Source organism: Chionomys nivalis, chromosome 7 (genome assembly GCF_950005125.1).
Source record: "Chionomys nivalis chromosome 7, mChiNiv1.1, whole genome shotgun sequence".
NCBI lineage: Eukaryota > Metazoa > Chordata > Mammalia > Rodentia > Cricetidae > Chionomys > Chionomys nivalis.
The window spans coordinates 80,036,534-80,057,712 of NC_080092.1; the positions used below are offsets into that span (position 1 = coordinate 80,036,534).

The 21,179-nt window shown below is 50.4% G+C and overlaps 2 protein-coding genes across 2 annotated transcripts; both read right to left on the minus strand.

The window, feature by feature from the left end:
* Nucleotides 1-928: 928 nt before the first annotated feature.
* Nucleotides 929-4,268, minus strand: Krt36 (keratin 36). The gene is made up of 7 exons (XM_057773528.1): nt 3,810-4,268; nt 3,100-3,182; nt 2,713-2,869; nt 2,075-2,236; nt 1,851-1,976; nt 1,459-1,679; nt 929-1,124 (listed from the first exon to the last, which is right to left on the minus strand). Exons 1-7 carry the CDS (start codon nt 4,266-4,268, stop codon nt 929-931), a joined length of 1,404 nt encoding a protein of 467 aa, XP_057629511.1.
* Nucleotides 4,269-15,655: 11,387 nt separating this feature from the next.
* Krt13 (keratin 13) lies at nt 15,656-19,550 on the minus strand. The gene is made up of 8 exons (XM_057774583.1): nt 19,080-19,550; nt 18,039-18,121; nt 17,702-17,858; nt 17,357-17,518; nt 17,122-17,247; nt 16,808-17,028; nt 16,054-16,079; nt 15,656-15,729 (listed from the first exon to the last, which is right to left on the minus strand). The coding sequence occupies exons 1-8, from the start codon at nt 19,548-19,550 to the stop codon at nt 15,656-15,658; spliced, it is 1,320 nt and encodes a 439-aa protein (XP_057630566.1).
* Nucleotides 19,551-21,179: the final 1,629 nt, after the last annotated feature.

A 21,179-nucleotide genomic window follows, 5' to 3' on the forward strand; every position in this document is an offset into this window, starting at 1 on the left:
TCTGCGCTCAGGGACTTCCTGAAACTCTAAGTCTAGTGACCATCTGCCATCCTCAACCTTGTGCTCCTCCCAGGACATCTGAGCTGTAGGTGAGGGTTATCAGGACAGACAAACCATCAGCCGTGTGTACATGAAACGCTGACTCCCTTTTACAATACGGAGTGCAAATGAGTCTTTATAATACAGAATATAAAAGTGCCCCTAGCTGTCCCTCCAGAGTCCTCTATCATTCCCATACCCCCATGTTAGGAACATGGATTTGCCTGACGCTCTGTCTTCACTTTCCAGTTCACCCCAACTCCCCTCCGTGGTGTGGTTGGCTCAGTCTTGGCTACCCGAGATTGGAGCTCTCTGGTTGGCCCTGGGACTCTATTGAACTGATACGTGTTGGGAAGAAGGGAAACAGGAGCTAGCCAAGGGAGAAAGTAGGGCGGCCTGAGAGATGATCACTGATCCCATCAGGACAGCTAAAGAAGACGGGAGGCTTTGCATTTTCTCTGCTATCTTACGGTAGGTGCCTACAGACAAAGCCAATCTAGGGACAACCAACTGGCACCCACCAAGATTAAGGTAGGAGTTAGTGTCTATTGACCAGAATGTAAAAGCATCTCCAATATTAATTTTTTTAATCACTCAGAAACTTTACTGTATCCCCTGCCCAAACACCCATAGACATTAACCCCAGGAGAATCCACAGAGTCAATCAGGATCCGCTTTGCTATGCCAAGAGAACACTTTATTGGGTACGTTTCCAGAGGAACCTGGTTTTGCATGGCGTAAAAAGCACAGTTAAGACCAGAAACAATAGATGAATTTTAGTAGAAAAACCTGCTAAGCAAGGAGGGCCCCAGGGAAGTGCAAAATCATTTCGCTGCCAAGAGCCACGAGGTGTCCTCTTTCCTGTGGCCTAGGCCTCACTGGTGGCTGGTCACAGTGCACGGGGCACCACGTGCTCCCTGGAGGAGACGACTCTTCCATCTCTGATCTCCTCGGTGATGGTACGAATCTGGGTGCTGACTTGGGGAGCTGGGGTGCAGGGGCCAGCCGGGGCACAGGGTGTAGGGGGGACGTAAGGGACTCTGACAGCAGGCTTGCACTCCGTGGAACAAGGGTGGGCAGGAAGCCTGAAGAAATGAAGTCACAATGTGAAGCACTTGGCATGGGAGCATTAGACCAACTTAGGGGATGACATCAGAGCATTTAAGTGACTCTGAAACCCCGAGGAAGGGAGGATGGAGCTGCAAGAGGGGAGACTAGGAATGTCCACCAAAAAGATGGCCCAAGACGGGCTTGTGCCTCGCCATATCTTGTCCCCTTGAACATTTCCAAAGCCCTGGACCAGAAGGATTCTTTAATGGCTTTAGCTCCGTCACCTTCGTCTTTGAAACAACCACTCAGCTCTGAAAGTGTGTCAAGCCCTTCTCTCAGCCCAGCTCTGAGAGGCCAAGAATCACTCACTTGCAATCCTCGCCCTCCAGCAAGCGACGGTAGGTGGCAATCTCCGATTCCAGCCGGGCCTTGACATCCAACAACACCTGATACTCATGGTTCTGCCGTTCCAGGTCACAGCGGATCTCAGCCAGCTGGTGCTCCACGTTGGTGATCAGACACTGCATCTGACCCAGCTGGGAGCCATAGCGGGCCTCCGTCTCAGCCAGCGTAGACTCCAGGGAATTCCGCTACAGTGGGGAAGAGGTGCCATTGAGAGGGGATTCTGCCCTAAACACCCGCTGAACTAGTATCTCCACACAGTTGGGCTTAGACCCTGTGAGGACGTGATGGCCAGCACATTGCTAAGTCAGAGAGCCTTCAATGAACTGTGACCAGTCAGCTGGGCAGAGACCACCCACCATGCTCTGCTGGGCCTGCAGCTCAATCTCCAGGGCGTTGACTGTGCGTCTGAGCTCGATGATCTCTGTCTGGCAACACTGCAGCTGTTCGGAGCTGGACAGCACCTGCTGGTTCAGCTCCTCGGTCTACGGAAGAGAGAATGCAGAAAGGGATGAGACCTAGAGTCTCGCCTTTCCACAGTGACCCCACCCCACAGCTCACAGTCCTGGGTCGCCAACCCCACCTGAGTGTTGAACCAAGCCTCCACATCTCTGCGGTTATTCTCCACCAGGGTCTCATACTGGCATCTCATGTCATCCAAAATCTTGTTAAGATCCACTGGCGGGGCAGCATCTACCTCCACATTCAGTCGGTCCCCAAGCTGGGAACGGAGTGCATTGACTTCCTGCGGTGACAAAGCAAGGATGGCATATGGCTGTGAGAAAGTTGCTGGCTTGGTAGGTTCTGTGACCTGGATTCAAATTCTCCTCCCTCCCTCAGGTACCGTGAGACAAGAGAGCTCGCCTCTTTGAATATGGATCTCCCCATTGGTCTAGCTATACCTCACCCCTCCTGAGGATTTAGGGGATGACACACCAAGCCAATAGAATTATTATCAGACACCATAATCCAAATGGAGTTGAAGTGTCATGGGTGAGGGTGTAGTCTCTGTGTGATGTAGGCAAATGACATCACATCTTTACAACCATCTTCTCAGCTGTAAAATAGAGCTCACGGTGCCATCTAACTCTTGTGGTGAAAGTGGGGATGAAACAAGATACAAAGTGCTTCGTGGACTTCCTGCCATGCAGTGAGCCCAGTGGTCAGCAGTGACTCCTTGGCTGGTTGGGGACCTTTGGGGTCAGGTTATAGCAATCTCACCTCTTCATGGTTCCTCTTGAGACACAGCAGCTCCTCCTTCAGGGACTCCACCTGCGCCTCCAGGTCAGCCTTACACAGGGTCAGCTCGTCCAGGATGCGGCGCAGGCCATTGATGTCCGCCTCTACCAGCTGCCGCAGGGACAACTCTGTCTCATACCTGCACACACAGAACCCTGCCCAGTCTGCAGCAAGGGAAGCCCTGGCTGCCATGGCTAACTTAGAGTCAGAAACACAGGGGTCCTTTCCCTTGTCTCAGGAGGGGTCCAAGGCCTCTGCCATGGCTTCCAATTTACAGCTGTATCGGGCTTTATTCCCACCTCACCAGCTCCCAAAACTCAAGGAACAGAATTTGACACAGAGCAAACTTGCCCTAGTTGGGCCACTCACTTGGTCCGGAAGTCATCAGCAGCCAGCTTGGCATTGTCAATTTGTAAGACAAGCCTGGCATTCTCAGACTTGGTCAGCAGGATCTGAAAAACAAGAGGTTTGCCCTGAACTGGGGAAGGGCTAGCAATGTGAGGATAGGGGGGTGAGGAACCCAGCTCACAGATGCCTCTAAATACAGGCAACGTCTTTAAATATCCAGACATGGAAGAAGAACAGGCCCTAGGAGGTACACCACATCACTTGCCCATCAGTCCTAGCTTCTGTAGCCTCCAGGGTGGCCCAGTGGGATACATCAGGGTGAGGTTCTGATATATCAGAACTGGGTTCTGATTCTGGGTTCCACATTTAGGTTGTGTGACCTTGTGCAAGCTGCTGATCCTCTCAAAACTCAACCTTCTCATCTGTTAGATGGGCACAATGATAGCCCTATCTTCCAGCAAGCCAGTGGCTAGAAAGGTGTCAGATACAGCACTAAACCAAGTGGGGACTAAGGTCATGATCCTTCCCTCCCTAAGCTAAGACAACAAGGGAAGGAGTAGAACAGCTGGTAACACAGACCAGGGAACCAAGTCCCCAGGGAACCAAGTCCCAGAGAATAGAGCTCTCTCCGTCAAGAAGGATTTCCTGTATGCTTCAGTGAGCGGCTGAATCTTGGAATGGAAGGCTTCCGGGAGTTGCCTGGTCCGCTGGAAGAGGACCTGGCCCATTACCTTCTGCTGCAAGTCCTCCGCGGTCTTAAAGTAGGACTGGTAATCCGGGCAGATGTATGGCACTTGACACTCGTACCATTCTCGGATGCGGCACTCCAGCTGCGCATTGTCCTGCTCCAGCTGCCGCACCTTCTCCAGGTAGTTGGCCAGGCGGTCATTCAGGACCTGCATGGTCGCCTTCTCGTTGCCATTGAAGCTGCCCTCACAGAACCAGCCTCCGTTTCCTACAAAGCCAGATGAGTGGCACCCAGAGGACAGGTAGGAGCCCGGCAAGCAGCCACCGAGGCCAGAGAAGCCTGTCCTGAAGGAGGACATGGACCCCACAGCGCCAACCAAACTGGGGGCCCTGTAGGAGCCCATGGAATGGACAGAAGACATCCGAGAGAAGCTGCCTGAGGTGCCGCAGAGGCCCTTGGCAGACCCAGTGGAGAAGGTCGGGGTGCAGATCTGGGTGGCCATGATGTTAGCGAAGAAGGCTGCAGCTTAGGCAGGAGCTCAGGTTGTGGACTCCCCAGGGCTCCCTACAGCGCTTATATACACTCTCCATGGGGTGTTGGCGTGTTCCAGGTCTTTAGCTCTTGGGAAAACCCTTTCCATTCCCAGAAAGCCTATCTCATTAGAATGTCATTTTTGCTATCCATCAGAATGTCTTTCCTTGTAAAAGTGGAAAAAAAATTGTCCAATTGGGTTTGCTAAGTCGGGACTCTCAGCCATCGGCATTTCCTGGCAGGCTGAATTTTATGACCTCTTCAAAGAGTCCTTGCTTCAGCTCTCGTAAACTGGGAGTGGCCTCACATGTGACATTTGGTTTCTGTCCTCCCTACTTGTCTTTCCCCGCGAACCCCATCTGTCCATCTGTCACCCATACTCCCACAGCTGTTCATCCGTGCCCGGGCCACCGGAGCGATGAAAAGGGAGTAAAGGATACATAGTGGAATATTATTCGGCCATAAAGAAAAATAAAAATATGGAATTTGCAGGAGAATAAATGGAGCTGGAAAGTATTGTGTTGAGTGAGGAAACGCAGGCTGAGAAAGACAAACCCCACGTGTTCTCCATCTTATATGGATCCTCGCTTCTAATGTTTACACATGTGTGTTTATGTAGGAGTGTGTGTAAGTCAGACAACTAGAAAGGGACCCATAAGAGAAACATTGGGGGGGGGGCGGTGAAGAAGGTACTAGAACATGTGATAAGGACGTGGGAAGGGGAAAGTGGGGCAAAAAGGATAAGAGGTGATGGGGATCAGAGGGAAGAAGGGAAGGGGTGGGAGTGAGGAGCAGGGTCAAGCAAAACTAATACAGACCTATCTATACAGATACATTCCATAAGGAACCTGACACCTCGCAAGCTAATTTTACAAGTAAGGGCCAGAAAGATGGCTCAGTGGGCAAAAGCTCTTGCCTGACAACCTGAGTTTGATCTGGGGATCCTAAAGTAGAAGGAAAGACCTGATTTCTGAAAGATGTCCCCTGAACTACACCACACACACACACACACACACACGCATGCAGGAGCACACAAATGTCTACATTCTTACACACATATCATGCACACATACACACAGTAATAACTTTTAAAATAAATCTTTCAAAATTGTGTGTAGGCCAGGGAGATGGTTTAGTGAGTAAAGGCACCTGCAACCAAGTCTGACGATCTCAGTTCAATCCCCAGGCCCATATGGTAGAAGGAAAGAAGCAACTACAGGTTTCCCTTTGATCCATACATGTACACCGCGTTTGTACGCACCTGTGTATACACATACACACAGAAGAAATAAATGTAATTTTTAGATTTAAATTTAATAAAATTAAAAGAACTAGCTGTGGCAATGTGCTTGTGGTGCTTGGGATTTTAACTCTTCCGTTTGCTCCTCATAGCCAGTGAACCTCCACCAGTTGCCATCCATTGCTTGAACACTCGTGGTAATCAAGGGGCGAGTGGTAATACTTATATCTGAAACCCGGGCTCTTAGACTCCAATTCAGGATACCTAGAATTTAGGGATAAGAGACCAGCATTCAGATACTGGCTCCATCAATCATTCACCCTATGACACTGAGCATGTCACCTCTCTGGGATCCCTAGTGGCCTGGTGGGAACAGTAGAGATCAGGGGGCTCTCCTGTCTACTCCCCATAGATACCAGGAGGATCCAAAGATAGCTACGAGTGTTCTTTGAAAGCCCCTCCATACTTTAGAAGCACTGGTTAGCCAAAAGGACAGTCTTTGGTGATGGTTTATGGTAAGGGCAGCAAAGGCTCATGGGTATAAGCACTCTGCTGGAGTTTGCTGACATCTCTGTGCCCCCTTTCGGGAACAATATGATAGCAGTTAGTGGAGAGGATACCCCATAACCAAGCCTTCAGACAGTTTATGAGCTGGTCATCATGTAATCCACCTGTTTGGAGCCATGGGCAGGGTTGGAAGACCATTTCCCTTGTAGTCTTCATCTTCCCTGACCCTAAAACCACTTAGACCTTCCTAGTCACCAAACACATCTCAGAGATGACCAACCACAGAATAGGAATAAAAAGATCAAAACCAAATCCCTACCAGATGCCTAAGCAAATCAAGAGAGGAGATCCTGAAAATTGTGGACCAAAGACAAGCTCGGTTCTTCCACCTCAAACCCTGGACTTGCCCAAGCGTAGGAGATGACTCTGCTTGTTCTTCCTCCGTGGAGTCATTTTGCAAAGCTGGCGTTTATGGAAGCATTTATGTGCTTCTGAAGTTGTGCTTCTCAACCTCTTAAAAACAGTTTATAAGTTTCTCCCAGAGATTACTCAAGGAGGGTGATTGGCTGTGAAGAACACGCCCGGGACGGTAGACACCTCCACAGCTGCCTGAGTGTGGCTCCATTGCAGCTCTTGCCGGTCAAGAGAGTGAGGGGGTACGTCAGCCTCTGCACCCCCAGCTCTAGCCGCCCCATTAGCAACTTCCTTGTGACAGCTTATCTCCCGGCTCTCCTACAAGGTTGAAGACCATCCTGTCCGGGAGCTTCTTGACCCAGCAGTGTAGACACTGTGGGTTGAGCGATCCTGAGTTGTTCAGGGCTGCCCTGTACGCTGTCCAGTGTCTGTGACACTTCTCACCTCTACCACCTGATGCCATTCTCTTCTCTGTCTCCCTGTCTGTCACCCCTCCTGTTAGGCCATTTGCCCTGGGTTTCTGGGTGGGAATAACTCACCCTAACTCCCTGCTCCCTTTACAAAGGGGCCCAGGTGGGAGGACACAAATGATACAACAGGCTTTCCCAGGGCCTGCTCATTCATTCATTCATTCATTCATCCACTCGCTCAGTTAATATTCCCTGGGAACCTACGTTGCACCAAGCTTATTCTAAGTGTTTAAGGGAGATGGTGGAAAAGATGTTGTTTCTGCATCCACAGAGCTGGCACCACTTCTTGGCCTAATTACGATGACCAAAATTGCCTAGAGACATTTTCTATGTCCCCTGGCAAGGGGCGGGCGATGATATCACCCCAAGCTGACAACTGCTGAGCTATCAGCACAGACACTGGATGATCAGACTTCCCCTAAGCCCCCAATTCTATTTTCTAGGAAAACCATGAGTCTACTTTCTCTGTTGGCCCACCCAGGCAAACCTTAATAACACGCACAAACCCAATTTGCCTTGTTAACCTCACATGCAAAATAGGCAAAACAGAGGCCTTCTCAAACCCTCTATACAGTGTTTTTAACATCAATCAAACACTCACTACCCTAGGGAACAGGAGACCTGGGCTCCGGGCCTAGCTCTGCAGCAATTCCCTGAGCGAGCCCCGTGTACCATGAGAACTGAGGCAGGGCCTCAGACACCCTGCAGTTAGCTATCCACATGCATTCCGTGGGGACTACGAGTAGGTGGGGCATGGCTGTGGTTTATTCTCTATCCCCCATTACCCTGTCCCTATCGTTCATCTACAAAATAAACAGGAGTTTCAGAGGTTCAAATATGACATGCTTGAAACTTCTTTTCTTTCAAAGCATCCATGTACTTCAGAATTTCCCTTTGTCTTCAGCATCACACGCCACAGGGAAATGGCAAGAGGCTTCCTCCCGACCTTCTACTTCATGGGCAGTAGCAGCATAGACCCACCTCCCCCTGTGGTTCCTGAGGAGGGCTCCTTCAGAGGTCAGTGTCACTGGACACCAAGCAGACATCCCAGCAGGCCCAGGCTAAAATGGCATCTTTGGCCAAATGAGCTGAAGACCTCGCAGTACAGAAAAAAACTTAGGGAACATGGGCGTCTGAGCTGCTCGCCGTCTTTGGGCCTCCTTAGCGACAGGTAAACGGGTCTCTTGCCAGTCACAGAATTGTCAAAACTATCCCAAAAGGGGCTTGATAAATTAGAAATTATGTCATTGGTTTCAAAAATCAAGACCACTCTGAAACCCACAGAACAGGAACCGAAGTCAAGTGCCCTGTCCCAGCCAGTAACCACCTGATGGAATATTGATGTTTGCAGCCTAGCCCAATTGTCCAAGAAGAGAAAACTGACCAAAGAGGCAATGTCTTGCTGCATGCAGAATACAGCAGTCCCTTTGGCCAGGATTCTCCACCAGCTTCTGACCTTTACTCTAGAGCAAGTGGTTCCCAACCTTCCTAATTCTGAGACCCTTTGATACAGTTCCTCATGTTGCGGTGACCCCCCCCCCAACCATAAAATCATTTTCATTGCTACTTCATAACTGTAACTCTGCTACTGCAATGAATCCTAATGTAAATACGTGCTTTCTGGTGGTCTCACGTGACCCTTGTAAAAAGATCGTTCAGGACCAACAAGTTGAGAACCACTGTCCTTAGCAGTTCCTTTGGGTCTAGGCAATTTCAGTGCTCAGAGAACTCTCCATCCACCACGACTCAGTTTGGGGGGGGACAGGGGGAAGAGAGAAAATGTTGCTAGGAGAACAGAAACGGCCCTTTTTCTCAAACAAGTCTTGGAAAGCTATCAACCTCAAGATCAATAGCCAGGTAAACGTCTTGGTTGAAATTGAGTCTCATTGGAAAGCCGAAGCTCTGCCGGGACCCAAGGTGGCCAGCCTGATTGTCCTACCCACCCTTGAGCCCTCACTTCCACCCACGGATGGCTTGTTGCGATGTGTCCAAGGAGGAAACGAACTTTCCCAGAAGGGATCCTTTATTCCTGCTTCTCCAGGCTTTGGTTAGAATGTGAGGGCTACCATGTTACCATGGAACCCCAAAGACAGCAGAGAAAACGGACCAGACAGTAGCCAATGGATCAGTCAGGCCACCTACTATGGACACCACTGAGAATAAGGCCACTCAAGATGGCCCGTGGCCGTCCCTCTTCGAGTAGCCTGCCAACTCAGGCTTTGGTTTCCTGGTTTTCTCATATCACTTGCTTTCACCTTGAGGTCCACACACGGGTCCTAGAAAATTGCCTGCCAGAGAAGATACCTGAAAATTAACTCCTTGTCCTAATGCCTTCAGGCCCCACCCAGGACCCCGCCTGCAACTAATCCTCATCTCCTCCACACAACTGTTCTTTCCTTATAACACGGAATTTGTTCAAGCGTGAAGCGCCTGGGATTTCTGGTCCCTCCACCTAGGAAACCTGGTTACTATATATGCTGCTCTAAATAACCATTTCCATAGCTCCTGCCAAATGTGCCACCAGCTGATGTCAGGCGCTAGTACTGACATGCAGGAACTGGTACGCAAAGTCAAAGAGCGCACGGTGGGAAGTACAAATGCTTACGATGAAGACATTGCTAGCCATTCTTTTAAGTTTTCCGAAGGATCCAGGAAATGTTTCACTGGGTTTTGATGGTGAAAGACTCAAGGAACATTCATAGACCTAGGAAGGACAGGGTTACCAGAGCCGGCAAGCAAAAACACATTCAATATTTTGGAGTATGGTTATACTAAAATGTTACTGTCTATATGCATAGCCAGTCCAGATGAGCACCCTGGGCTCCGCATGGAGGTCTTCAATAGGAACATATCGCTATTTAAGGGTCTCAACCAAGCAAGATGCTACTCTCCCTTCCCTCCTCCCTGTCACCATGAAATTAACTAATACTGGGAACAAGTCCACCAAACTTCCTTTGGAAAAAACCATGACCTTTGAGTCCCCATCTCAGTGACCTCTATGTGTGCCTTCCCGGGCTCCATTAGCAGTCCCAGAGGTTTGGGGGCTAAGCTGTCGTCCTTCTGATCTTGACCACTTCAGTGACGTTCTACTCTGATGTCATCTTCCTCCCACTAGGTGACTAAGCCTGGGCAGGAGTCTCAAATCTCTCTCTCTCTCTCTCTCTCTCTCTCTCTCTCTCTCTCTCTCTCCTCTATTTCCAGTGTCTCAGGTGCCCAAAGTTCTGCCCACCTCCATTGTCACCAGCCCTCACTGGACTTAGGACAGTCTGAACACAAGCTAGGTGATCAAGGAGGTCCTTCACCCATTCCCTGGCTGCCCTTCAGTGGGGATATTCAGGGAAGCTGATGAAGAATGGCATTGACCTTAAACAGTGGCTTCCTATTCAAAACTCTAGGACCTCGACTCTCTAAGACCCTAATACAGCTTTAAAACTCCCCCTGGGTCTAGCTTACCTTCACTAGGTCTTGAAATTCCCTCTTTACCATGGCCAGAATGCCCCAGAATATTAATTCCCCAAAAGTACAAAAGAAGAAAAGTCTCTCCCCCAGGAGTGACTTTGGTTATTAACCCAAGCTTTGAAAGTCTATTCAGAATGAGCCAAGTGTCTTCCCATAGTGAGTACCCAGGAAGCCACTGGGCCCAGCAGAAAGCCGTACCTCTCCAGTTCTCCAGGCCATGATCTGCATTCATGTTTCAGGGCCCAGAGCCCTGTCCCCGAGGTCCAGCTCTTCCTCACAATCATGCTGCCCAACAGCTCCCATCTGGAGAATATGGTCTTCTGCTCAGAGGTGCTAAGTCCTGACTTCCCTCACTCAACTTTTATGGTCTGAGAATTCCACAGTACGACCTTTTTCCCAGTGTGTTTAGAGAACCTGTGGTTTATGAGAGATGTACGGTTGGGCATCCTGGAACAGGGACATCAGTGTCTGCGTCCCCTCCATTCAACTATCACTTAGCTGAACCACAAAGCAAACCCTCCCCTAAACACCCCATTGGATTGGCTCGGCCATCAGCCTTTACAGATGCTGTGAAGTCCACATAACAACATCCCTCCTGCTAACAGCAGCATCTCTGTGGCCAGGCTCAAGCCTCCAGGCTATCATTAACTGCCCTACACACCAGAGGTTTTACTTTTAAGTTTCTCTGAGAGGCTCAGATGAAAGCAGCCGCATGGCGGTTATGACCAATCATGAAAGTTAAACAGAGAGTGTCAGACACCTGCCAACTTTACCACAAATTCACCCCCAAAAGGTGCCTGAATGAGTCTCAGCAGCCACCCATCCACCTTCCCCTCCCAAACTCCATGAGGGGACACAGTGTGACATTTTTCCCAGAACCCCAGATCTATGTTCAAAGGAACATAGATCATGTATTCGGCTCTACCCCTAAGGTCCCAAGACTACCATCCAAAACGACATAGGCTCCCTAAGATACACGAACCCAAAAAGCAGGAAGAAAAAAAAAGAGTCCCAGGAGGGAAATGGGGAACCGTGGGACAATATATCATTAGGATCATTAGGCCCTATTGGCTACACCCTTGCAATGGCATTGCTTCCCAGCCTTATTGGAGGCTTTCCTAGGGTGGAACAGTGGGATTCCCATTCTAGGAAGGCTAGGGAAGTCTCATACTCCTGCTTGGGTGGTCAAAGCTGCCACCCAAACAAGATGATCCAAGTACCAAAGGAGTCTCAGGCAAGGAACTCTGCCCTCAGTTGCACCTTGCTCTCCAGTACTTGGCTTCCATACCCAAATCTGGGGACAGACAGAAAGAGCTGCCTACTGAGACCAGGTCTAAGGCTCCGCCCCTCTACCTTGAGCCCTAACAGGTGACCAGAGGTCCCATCTGCTTTCTGGCAGGAGTCTGCCCTCTGCAGGGCCCAGGCAGGACAGACAGCCTCACTGGATGGGCAGACAGGTACTGGTCCATTAACAAAGGGAGGAGCCTTGAGGATGGGGAGGGACCTTTTGCTCAAGGTGAGAAGCCAGGAGCTTCTTAAGAACTGCAACACTGAACCACCAGGGTATGTCATTTACCACATATCAGACTTTCCCACCGATCCACCAACCCCCCGCCTGGGCTCCTAACCTAATGCCGAGGCTCACGGACATCCCAGAAATGTACCTGGTTGACTCTTCTGTCACCTGAGCACCGGGGCCTTGAAGTCCTGTTCCTCTCTCACATTACCGGAAGCGAACATATGACCTCTGACAAAGTACCAGCCAGAGTCTCAGGGAGCACTTTGGAATTGTGGATCCCATCCTATGAACTGGGTTTGTCACTTAGAAGATCTAAATTGGTCTTTCTGTGTGCAAAAGGGGCAGGACAGTGACAGTTCTTGGGATGATCGAAGATGAAGTGACATAAAGCTGAGAAACCAGGTAGAGCATTCAGTGTGCAGTGTGTTGGCCTTTTCAACCTGGTTGTAACCTAGGGTCTCCCGCCTTAACACACACTCATTCACAGTCTGACATAGCTGGGAGTCAGGCGCTACTGGGTCAGTGCTGTTTGTTCACTACCACAGCTCTGGGAAGCAGTCACAGAGCCTGGTGCGGCCTGAGCACCTAGGACAACCCCGTAGGAGGGGCGGTGTTGACCCGACAGGTCTTTTCTCCCTCAGGTGTCACCCCACACAGGTGACTAAGGTGATATACGGAGCCTAGGTAGAAAGACAAGATCCCCACCCCACTCCTCCCACCTCCCAGGCCAGAGAGCTCAGAAAGGCTGCTGGGTGGCCTGGCAGAAACACCTGCTCCTGACCCACCCCAACCAGCTTCCCCGAGACACCTGATGGGGCCACAGAAGTCTTTAGTTGGGGCTCCTGACAGTCCTCCCTGGGATCCGAGTGAAAGGCTCCCAGGCCAGATAGAGTCACCTCCAAATGCCTCCAGTGGCCCAGCTCCTGTCACTGAATGACCCCCCCATATTCTATGGACCTTGCCAATAGAGAGTCAGGAAAGACTCTTTGACCTTGGGGACCAGAACCAGCCAGGAGCACTCAGCTTTGAAAACTCCTAATCATAACTGGGGTGGGAGGCCCCATTTTTTTCTTGCCCTTGGTGTGGTGTGCTTACTACCTCTTCCATTTCCCATAGTCCCTCAGTCCTCATCTAGTCCATTCTTTCAGCTCCTATAAATACTCTAGGTATGAGGATGTGGGTGACCCCGAAACTATTTCTACCTCAAAGGGAGTCACAGAACCAGAAAGGTCACGACCGGAGAGTTGTTTGGTGAGCACTGACTTACTGTGTGTCAGATGTTCTGAGTCCTCAACCTTAATAGCCCACATGGGAGGTAGCAATTAGCAGGAAAGGAAGTGCTCATAGTTAGTTCCTGTTTGTCTGAGAACTCGTTTCAAAATAAACGCCATCTTTTTTTCTTTCTCTTTCTCCAGAATCAATCTAGTGTCAAGAAAACAATAGCATTCAACAGGTAGTGCCAGCCTAAACAAATTAAGCAAAACTCAAAAGGGGTTGGGAGAAAAGGCGTGGCCTGTTTTACTGTGAGGCCTTAGCTCCTGGGAAAGCTCTGGACGCTGAACCTGACCTGAGCCCCACCTCCTTCTATAGTGGCGACCAGAGTGGGCTCTGGAATGAGTGGAGATTAGATGTCGTCTCTGCTTAGCTAGCCCAGGCATACCCTGTGTGCCTAAGCCACCTGCCTGTGGCCTGCAAGTGGGAAGAGTCTAAGTTACACCCGGGTGGGGTGGGAACCTGGAGAAGAGAGACAGGAAAGAGAGGGAAAGACCAGAGAAAGGTGACAGACAGGTAGCAAAAGTGCCAGAGACCCTCCAACCCTCCAGCAAAAATTCTGTGACAAAATTCAAATGTCACCTTGGAGACAGTTCCTTCGTTCTTCTCTTCTTTCAATAAGCACTAGCTAAACCCTCCCCAAGATGAAAAGACAGCCTTACCCCTAGGGTCATACTGTCAATGTGAGGACAGGTGGGCACAATCCTGGGAGCACCCACAGAGGCATGCCACCCCGTCTGTCATGGAGAAGGGTCTTCCATCTCAATCTGCATTTTAAGAAAAGCCTTATAGTCACAAATAAAACAAAGACGTGTGATGGAGGAGTTACTTTCATTTAATAAAGAAACTGCCTTGGCCCATTTATAGGCCAGCCCTTAGGTGGGTGGAGTAAACAGACAGAATGCTGGGAGAAAGAAGCCGAGTGAGGAGTCGCCATGATTCTCCCACTCCAGACAGACGCAGGTTAAGATCTTTCCTGGTAAGCCAGCTCGTGGTACTACACAGAATATTAGAAATGGGTTAGATCAATATGTAAGAGCTAGCCAATAAGAGGCCGGAACTAATGGGCCAGGCAGTGATTAAAAGAATACAGTTTCCGTGTAATTATTTTGGGGCATAAGCTAGCCATGCGGGCGGCTGGGTGCCGGGGACGCAGCCCTGCCGTTCATATTACAACAGACGTGCTCTGGAGAGGAAGAGGAGGGTGGTCAGACTGAGGTCTCCAGTAGAACAAGGGCTCTCCAGGTGCCCAACCACATGGCCACCTCACCAAGAGCATTTTGGGATAGCAGAACCTTGAGGTTCATGGGGCAGGCTCTTGTAGGAGCCAGGACTGGAAGGAGGCAAGAAGAGGTCAGATCATCTGACCTGGGCCTACAAAGGATCGAGACCTTTCCTTGGTGGCTATAACCAGAGGCATCTCTAGGTTATACGACTTCAAATTTCAACCCATCACCCCAGCTTGAATGAAGGGTAGAGTCAAACCAGAGGCAGGGAGGCCAGTGAGAATATTGTAGAAGCACATAGTAGTTGTCAAAGCTAGAGCTAGGAACGATGCAGGAGCTAAAACACTGTCCATGGCAAGGACTATGGAAGATGAGAAGAGAGAGAACAAGATGTCTTGGAACTCCCGGTCCTTGAGAGTGGGTGGAGCAAGAATGAATCAAAGAGGGTGGCCCTATAGATCTGTAGAACTTAGGAAGGGATGCCCCATGCATAGGGCGGGTGAATCTGAAGCTGGAGAGGCAGATGTAGGGGGTCATCAGACATGTAGTAATTGAGCCCACAGACATGTCCAGGAGGATCCCAGGGAAGAGTAAAGAACAGAGAGAAAACATTTGTGCAGTCAATTTGTGTAGGATCAGCACAGCCAGAGGAGGCTGTGACTTTAGATAGGGCTCCAGAAAAGCAGGAGAGAACAGGGAGATCAGAGACAGGGCAGCCAGAGACCAGGGCAGGCTGAGGTGCTGAGTGAGTCATGGGTTAGTCCGCTGGGTGGTTTAGAGTCGCAAGACCTTGGGGTGTGCCAAGAAAAGAATGATATCTCAGGCCAAAATGGAGCTATCAGCCTGGAAGGCAGCCGGTTGGGGCTGGAATACCTGTCTTGGGCCTCCATTTTCCCAAGATCCCATCTAAGATGTCTGCTCAGCCCACCTGTACCCACCTCACCCATGACCTAAATCAGAGGGGTGGCAGAGGCCACCCTCAGAAACCAGACCAGACACCAAAACATTTGCAGGAAATCAGGAATCTTTATTGAATTATCTGTTCTTTTTAGTAGAGACATCGAGAACCCAGAGAGTGGGAAGAGCAGGGTAGGGCAGAGAAGGCCATCAATCAGGAGAGAAGGGGGCGGGTCCACCCTCTGAGGTTGTCAGAGGCATGGGGACAATGGGACAGGCTTCACATGCAGTCCTCTCATTGTACAGGCACCATCAGCTCTCCTCTTGAAGGCCACGGAAGGACTCCAAGCTGAGTTAATACTTGCGGAAATCCACGCGACCGGAAGTGGAGGGGGAGACGGAGGCACTGGCAGTGGTAGTGACATTTCCTGAGACAGAGAGAGGACAAGAGGCTCAGGCTGGAGAACCCCCACTTCAGGCTGAGCCAAGACCCCAGGAAGGCTCGCAAGCTCCCAAGTAGTCAAGAGGTATGTGGGCGAAGATTCTGTTACTGTCCCCAAAGGTGGCTTTCACCAACACAACCCCATGGCTCTGTGAGGCAGAGACATTTATATTGATAAGTCAATAATAGAGTAGGCATTTCCACCCGATTCCCTCCATCTTGTACTTGGCTGCCTGCCCTGCCTCCTTCCCAGCCCACATCTACCCAAGCTCAGCGTCTCAAACCCCCTCCCACAGAGCTGATTCCTTACCTCTAGCGTTGTTGAAGCCAGCCATCCTGGAAGGGAGGGGAGAAACAGCCATGAGCAGAGGGCAATGGAGGACAGGCGTCTCCTGGTCCTCTGATGTAGGAATTCTATCACCTTTCAGAGCCTTGACTTGGAATCTCTCCCAACCTTGTCTCCAGCCCGGGACCTTCTTTCCCCTGAGGCATCTACCAGGTGTGCTTACCTGTCTACCTGTCTCGCCAATTTGTCTGAAAGCCCTCGAAGGGACATACTATTGGTCCCAAGACTCGGGGTGTCTGGTTCACTCAGCTCTCTGCCCCCGCACCTTTCCCCCTAAGCCCACAAAGATGGTTTAGTCTTCACAAATAGTATGAATGCAGTTAAATCGTCATCTTCTCTCTCCTTGGTGCAGGGATAGAGCCAAGCAGGCACTCTGTCATGGAGCTATGTGGTCATTTGGCTGAAACACATCCCAACTAATGGCTGTCCTGGATTAAATGCTCCTTCCACATCCCTCTTCCGGTCTGTCCACAAACAGGGACTGGCATTGTGATGTACAAAGGTACTAACCCTGCCAGCCTGCTACAGAGCAGTTCCTCAGTCTAACTGGAGAGATGAGGAGGGAGCTCTGACTCCAGTTCTTTTGCCAGGTTATTTAAGCTCAAGCAGAAGCTGTTGCCTCTCCAGCAAGAGAAGGCCGATCTCTAAGACGCTGCCCGCTCTGCTAGCCTCTGTTCCTGTGACCCCTTTCTAAAGACAGTCGGTGCCAGGGACCTACTTGGCATCCTGGTCCTCGAGCAGGCTGCGGTAGGTGGCGATCTCCTGCTCCAGCCGTGTCTTGATGTCCAACAGCATCTTGTACTCCTGGTTCTGGCACTCCATCTCGCTGCGGAGCTCGCTCAGCTGGGCCTCAATGCTGCTGATGAGTCCCTGGATCTGCTGCAGCTGCAGGGCATAGCGGCACTCTGTCTCTGCCAAGGAGCTTTCCAGGCCGGCTTTCTGGTGGTCCAAAAGGAAGAAGTTATGAGGAGAGCCAGTCCAGAGGGAGACCTAGTAGTGGGGGAATCACAGGGCATGGGCAGCCGAGGGTACCATGCTCAGCTGGGACTGCAGCTCAATCTCCAGGCCCTGGAGTGTGCGCCTGAGCTCTGTGATCTCTGTCTTACTGGTCTGGATCATGGCAGCACTGGAGGAGACTTCCTTGTTCAGCTCTGCACTCTGAATGCCAAGCAGAGAGAAGGGGGTGGTGGGGCTTAGCAAGAAGTCCTGACCAAAAGCCATGCCCCCCCCAGCACCACCCACCTTAGTGGGTTAGGAACACCAGTACCTTGCTCTGGAACCATTCCTCGGCATCCCTCCTATTCTTCTCTGCCAGGGCCTCATACTGTTCCCTCATCTCAGCCAGCACACGAGTCAGATCAATGCCAGGGGTGGCATCCATCTCCACGTTGACCTGGCCTACAACCTGGTTGCTGAACTCCTTCATCTCCTGTGGGGGTAGAAAAGGAAGATGTGAGAGACTCCTTTTTCTCCTTATCTCTGAGTGGCAGCAGAATGTTCTGGAAGATTCATCAGGACCTCACAGTGGATGGCAGTGTCAGCCTGCAGCAGCGGGCTCCCCTTGCTCACCAGAGGTGGCTCAGCCCATGGCAGGCCCGCCATCCCCTCTCACCTCCTCATGGTTCTTCTTCATGTAGGCCAGCTCCTCATTCAGGCTCTCGATCTGCATCTCCAGGTCAGTCTTAGACAGGGTGAGGTCATCTAACACCCTGCGCAGGCCATTGATGTCAGCCTCCACACCCTGCCGCAAGTTCAGCTCAGTTTCATACCTGAAATATGTTTAAGAATTAAAGCAAAACATAAATAGCATTAGACGCATCCCACCCCATACCCTGAACTCCTCTACGACTCCAAGGCCTTCGCTCCCGGATGTCCCAGTGCCCTCCATCAGATGGGCATTCCTCTCACGTAAGAGTCTGCTGGGAAAGACGTGAGGAAGAAAGACTCACTTGAGCCTGAAGTCATCTGCAGCCAGCCTGGCGTTGTCAACCTCCAGGATGATGCGGTTGTTGTCGGTGGTGGCTTCCAGGATCTACAAAACACAGAGAGAGGGAATTCTCTGGGACTGTGCTTAGAGAGCAAAACTCAATGCCTTAACTGTGCTTGAGCAAAGACGACCAACTCTGTGAGGTGAGAGGCAAGGCCAGCACCCTTTTCTTTCTCTTGAGCGTCCCCCATCAAGTCAGAGTGGGAAAGGCCAATGGTGAACGCTTCAGAGGAACACCTGCTCAGGGCATCTTCCAGTAGTCATATATTAGAGCTGTTGCCTATCTAGGCCACTGTCTCCAGAGCTGTCCCCTTAAGGTCAGAAGAGGTTCACTGTGACTCCAGATCTATTCTGGTCATGTCCCTGGAGCTGGCCTCCCAGATAAGCAACGAAGAAACACATCCAATTGAGTCTCTTGCCCAAACATCTGCAGTCTAAGCATTAAAGCCTGTCCTGCGTAACTGGGGCTTGATCCAGGCTAGCAGATTTCTGCTCTAACAAGTTGGTGTCACGGTGTGACAGTCAGGCATCACTGAGGGCTTCCAGGCTCCGTACCAGCCTGAGCCTCTACCTCTTTACACCCCACTGAGTCATCATCCACTGAGAAGAAGTTCATGTGTGGTTCTTCCAAAATAAACAGTGAACGTAGATGTCTTTTCTCTCTTGGTTTTGCCATTCGCAGCGACTTTTTAAAATGTCATGTTTCCAAATAGCTCAGTAGGTTAGGTTATAGCAACTGAGTCACAAGTAACAGTTCAGGAAGTCATTTAAAAAAGTTGGCAAGAATAATGACATCAATAAACGTGAGGTATGGGAGAGAAAGCGTTTGGGCCATGGCATAAGAAAACTTAAGTAGTAGAGAGTCTTGGTAGCACAAAGGTAGAATGGTCCCCCTGCAAGAATACGAATTCCATCCACACCTGGTCCTCTGTGACACTACATGTCCTAGCTCTTGATGCTCTGCCCCATACTGAGAAAGCCTTCTGAGCATCAGAGGCCTCACCTTAACCCGCAGCTCTTCAATGGTCTTGTAGTAGGCACTGTAGTCCCGCTCTGGGCTAGCTGGGCTCTGCCTCAGATGCCAGTCACGAATCTTCACCTCCAGATCAGCGTTGGCTGCCTCTAGAGCGCGCACCTTTTCCAGGTAGTTGGCTAAGCGGTCGTTGAGGTTCTGCATGGTGATCTTCTCATTGCCAGAGAGGAGGCCACCATCGCCACCTCCAAAGTCACCAAAGCCACCGCCAAATCCACCACCAAAACCTCCACCATAGCTACCTCCAAAGCCACCTCCAAAACCACTACCAGCCCCGCCACCAAAGCCACAGCTCATGCCACCTCCATAGCCTCCAGCTGACCCTCCAGAGACAAACCGGGAAGAGCAGGTAGAGATTTTACGGCTTCCTCCAAGCTGGCAGGAACCAGCCCCGAAACCACCTCCATAGCTGGTGGAGGAACTCTGAAAGCGGCAGCTCATGGTGAGGAGCGAGAGTAGGAGCAGGAGCAGACAGGAGCTGAACTTGACCAAGGCCAAGGAGGACTGTGTGGCTCTCCCTTGCTAGGCATGCCTTTTATGCACCTTCCATGGGGGTGGGACATCTTCCCTCCTCCCTTCCCCACCCTCTGACCTGATGCCAAGTGCACCTGCACCTCAGTTCCCACAAGCCCAGCTACCTCTACTCTCTAGGGTGGGTAGTGTTGTTGGGGGTGACTTTTTTTTTCCTTTTAATCCTTAACAAAAGGGCTGACTCAGAGGGAGCAACGTTCTGCTTGAGACTATCCTTTTGACAACCAAATTCTACTTCACCTTTCCAGTTACGAACATCCATCCCAGCCCTGCCCAGTATTAGTCTGGGGACTGAGCTGCAATGGTCTGCCAGAGAGCCTCCTCAGGGAAAGCCCAGGCTGCAAAGTGGCCCTATGCTGCGTGGGATCACCATAGCCCTCGCTACCCTTCTTTCTGCCTCTAAAAGGTCTGACTGGAATGTTCTGGAAACCCCTTGGCACTTAGTCTATGCCAATGCTCCCAACACTTCTGAAGACAAATTTCGTTAATATTAAAGAATTAACCACCTAAAACATATTTAGCCTGAGGAAAAATGTGGTTCCAGGGCCTGGAGAGTTGGTTCCAGGACTAGGAATACTTGCTGTTTTGAGAGAAGACCTGAGTTCAGTTCCCAGCATCCACATGAGAGCTCACAACTGTCTGTAGCTGCAGTTCCAGAAGATCTCATTCCCTCTTCTCGGTTCTGTAAGCACCAGGAACACTCATAATGCATGAAATAAGTGCAATCAAACACTCGTGCCCGTGAAATAAAATAAATAAATCTTTTTTTTAAGAAATGGTTCTAAAAAGCAACACTAATAAGAGACCCTAGGGGACCCCAGAAGGCAAACACCGTTGAGTTAACTGAGGTGCAGAAGGAGGGAGTAGCCCCACTAATATGCTTACAGCCTGAGTCTTCACTCTCTTTTTTTTTTTTAATTTTTCAGTTTCATTTGTTTATTCTGTGCCCTGGGAGAACACATGTGCCGCCATATGCTGTGGAGGTTGGGGCACAGCTATCCAGAGTCAGCTCTCCTTCTATTGAATGTGTCCCAGGCATGAAACTCTGCTCTGCTGAGCACCTCACCAGCCCTGCCCTCAGTTTCATCCACCTTAGCAACAGCCCCAGGAGGTGGCTTCGATGTTATGCCCCACTTTATACACAGAGAACTGAGTTTTTTGTTGTTGTTGTTTTGTTTTGTTTTTTGAGACAAGACTTCTCTGTGTACTTTTGGAGCCTGTCCTGGAACTAGCTCTTGTAGACCAGGCTGGCCTCAAACTCACAGAGATCTGCCTGCCTCTGCCTCCCAAGTGCTGGGATTAAAGGTGTACGCCACCACCACCTGGCTGAGAAATGAATCTTTTTTTTATTGATTTTTATTGAGCTCTACATTTTTCTCTGCTCCCCTCCCTGAGTCTCTCTCCCCCTCCCTGAGAACTGAATCTTAAGGAAGAGTCAGAACTAAACCCCAAGGCTAGTTCTACCTGCCCTCAGGACTCATTTTATATCTGTTTTTTTATACAATAAAGTTTATGAGTCCAGTGTCTAATTGCCTTGTC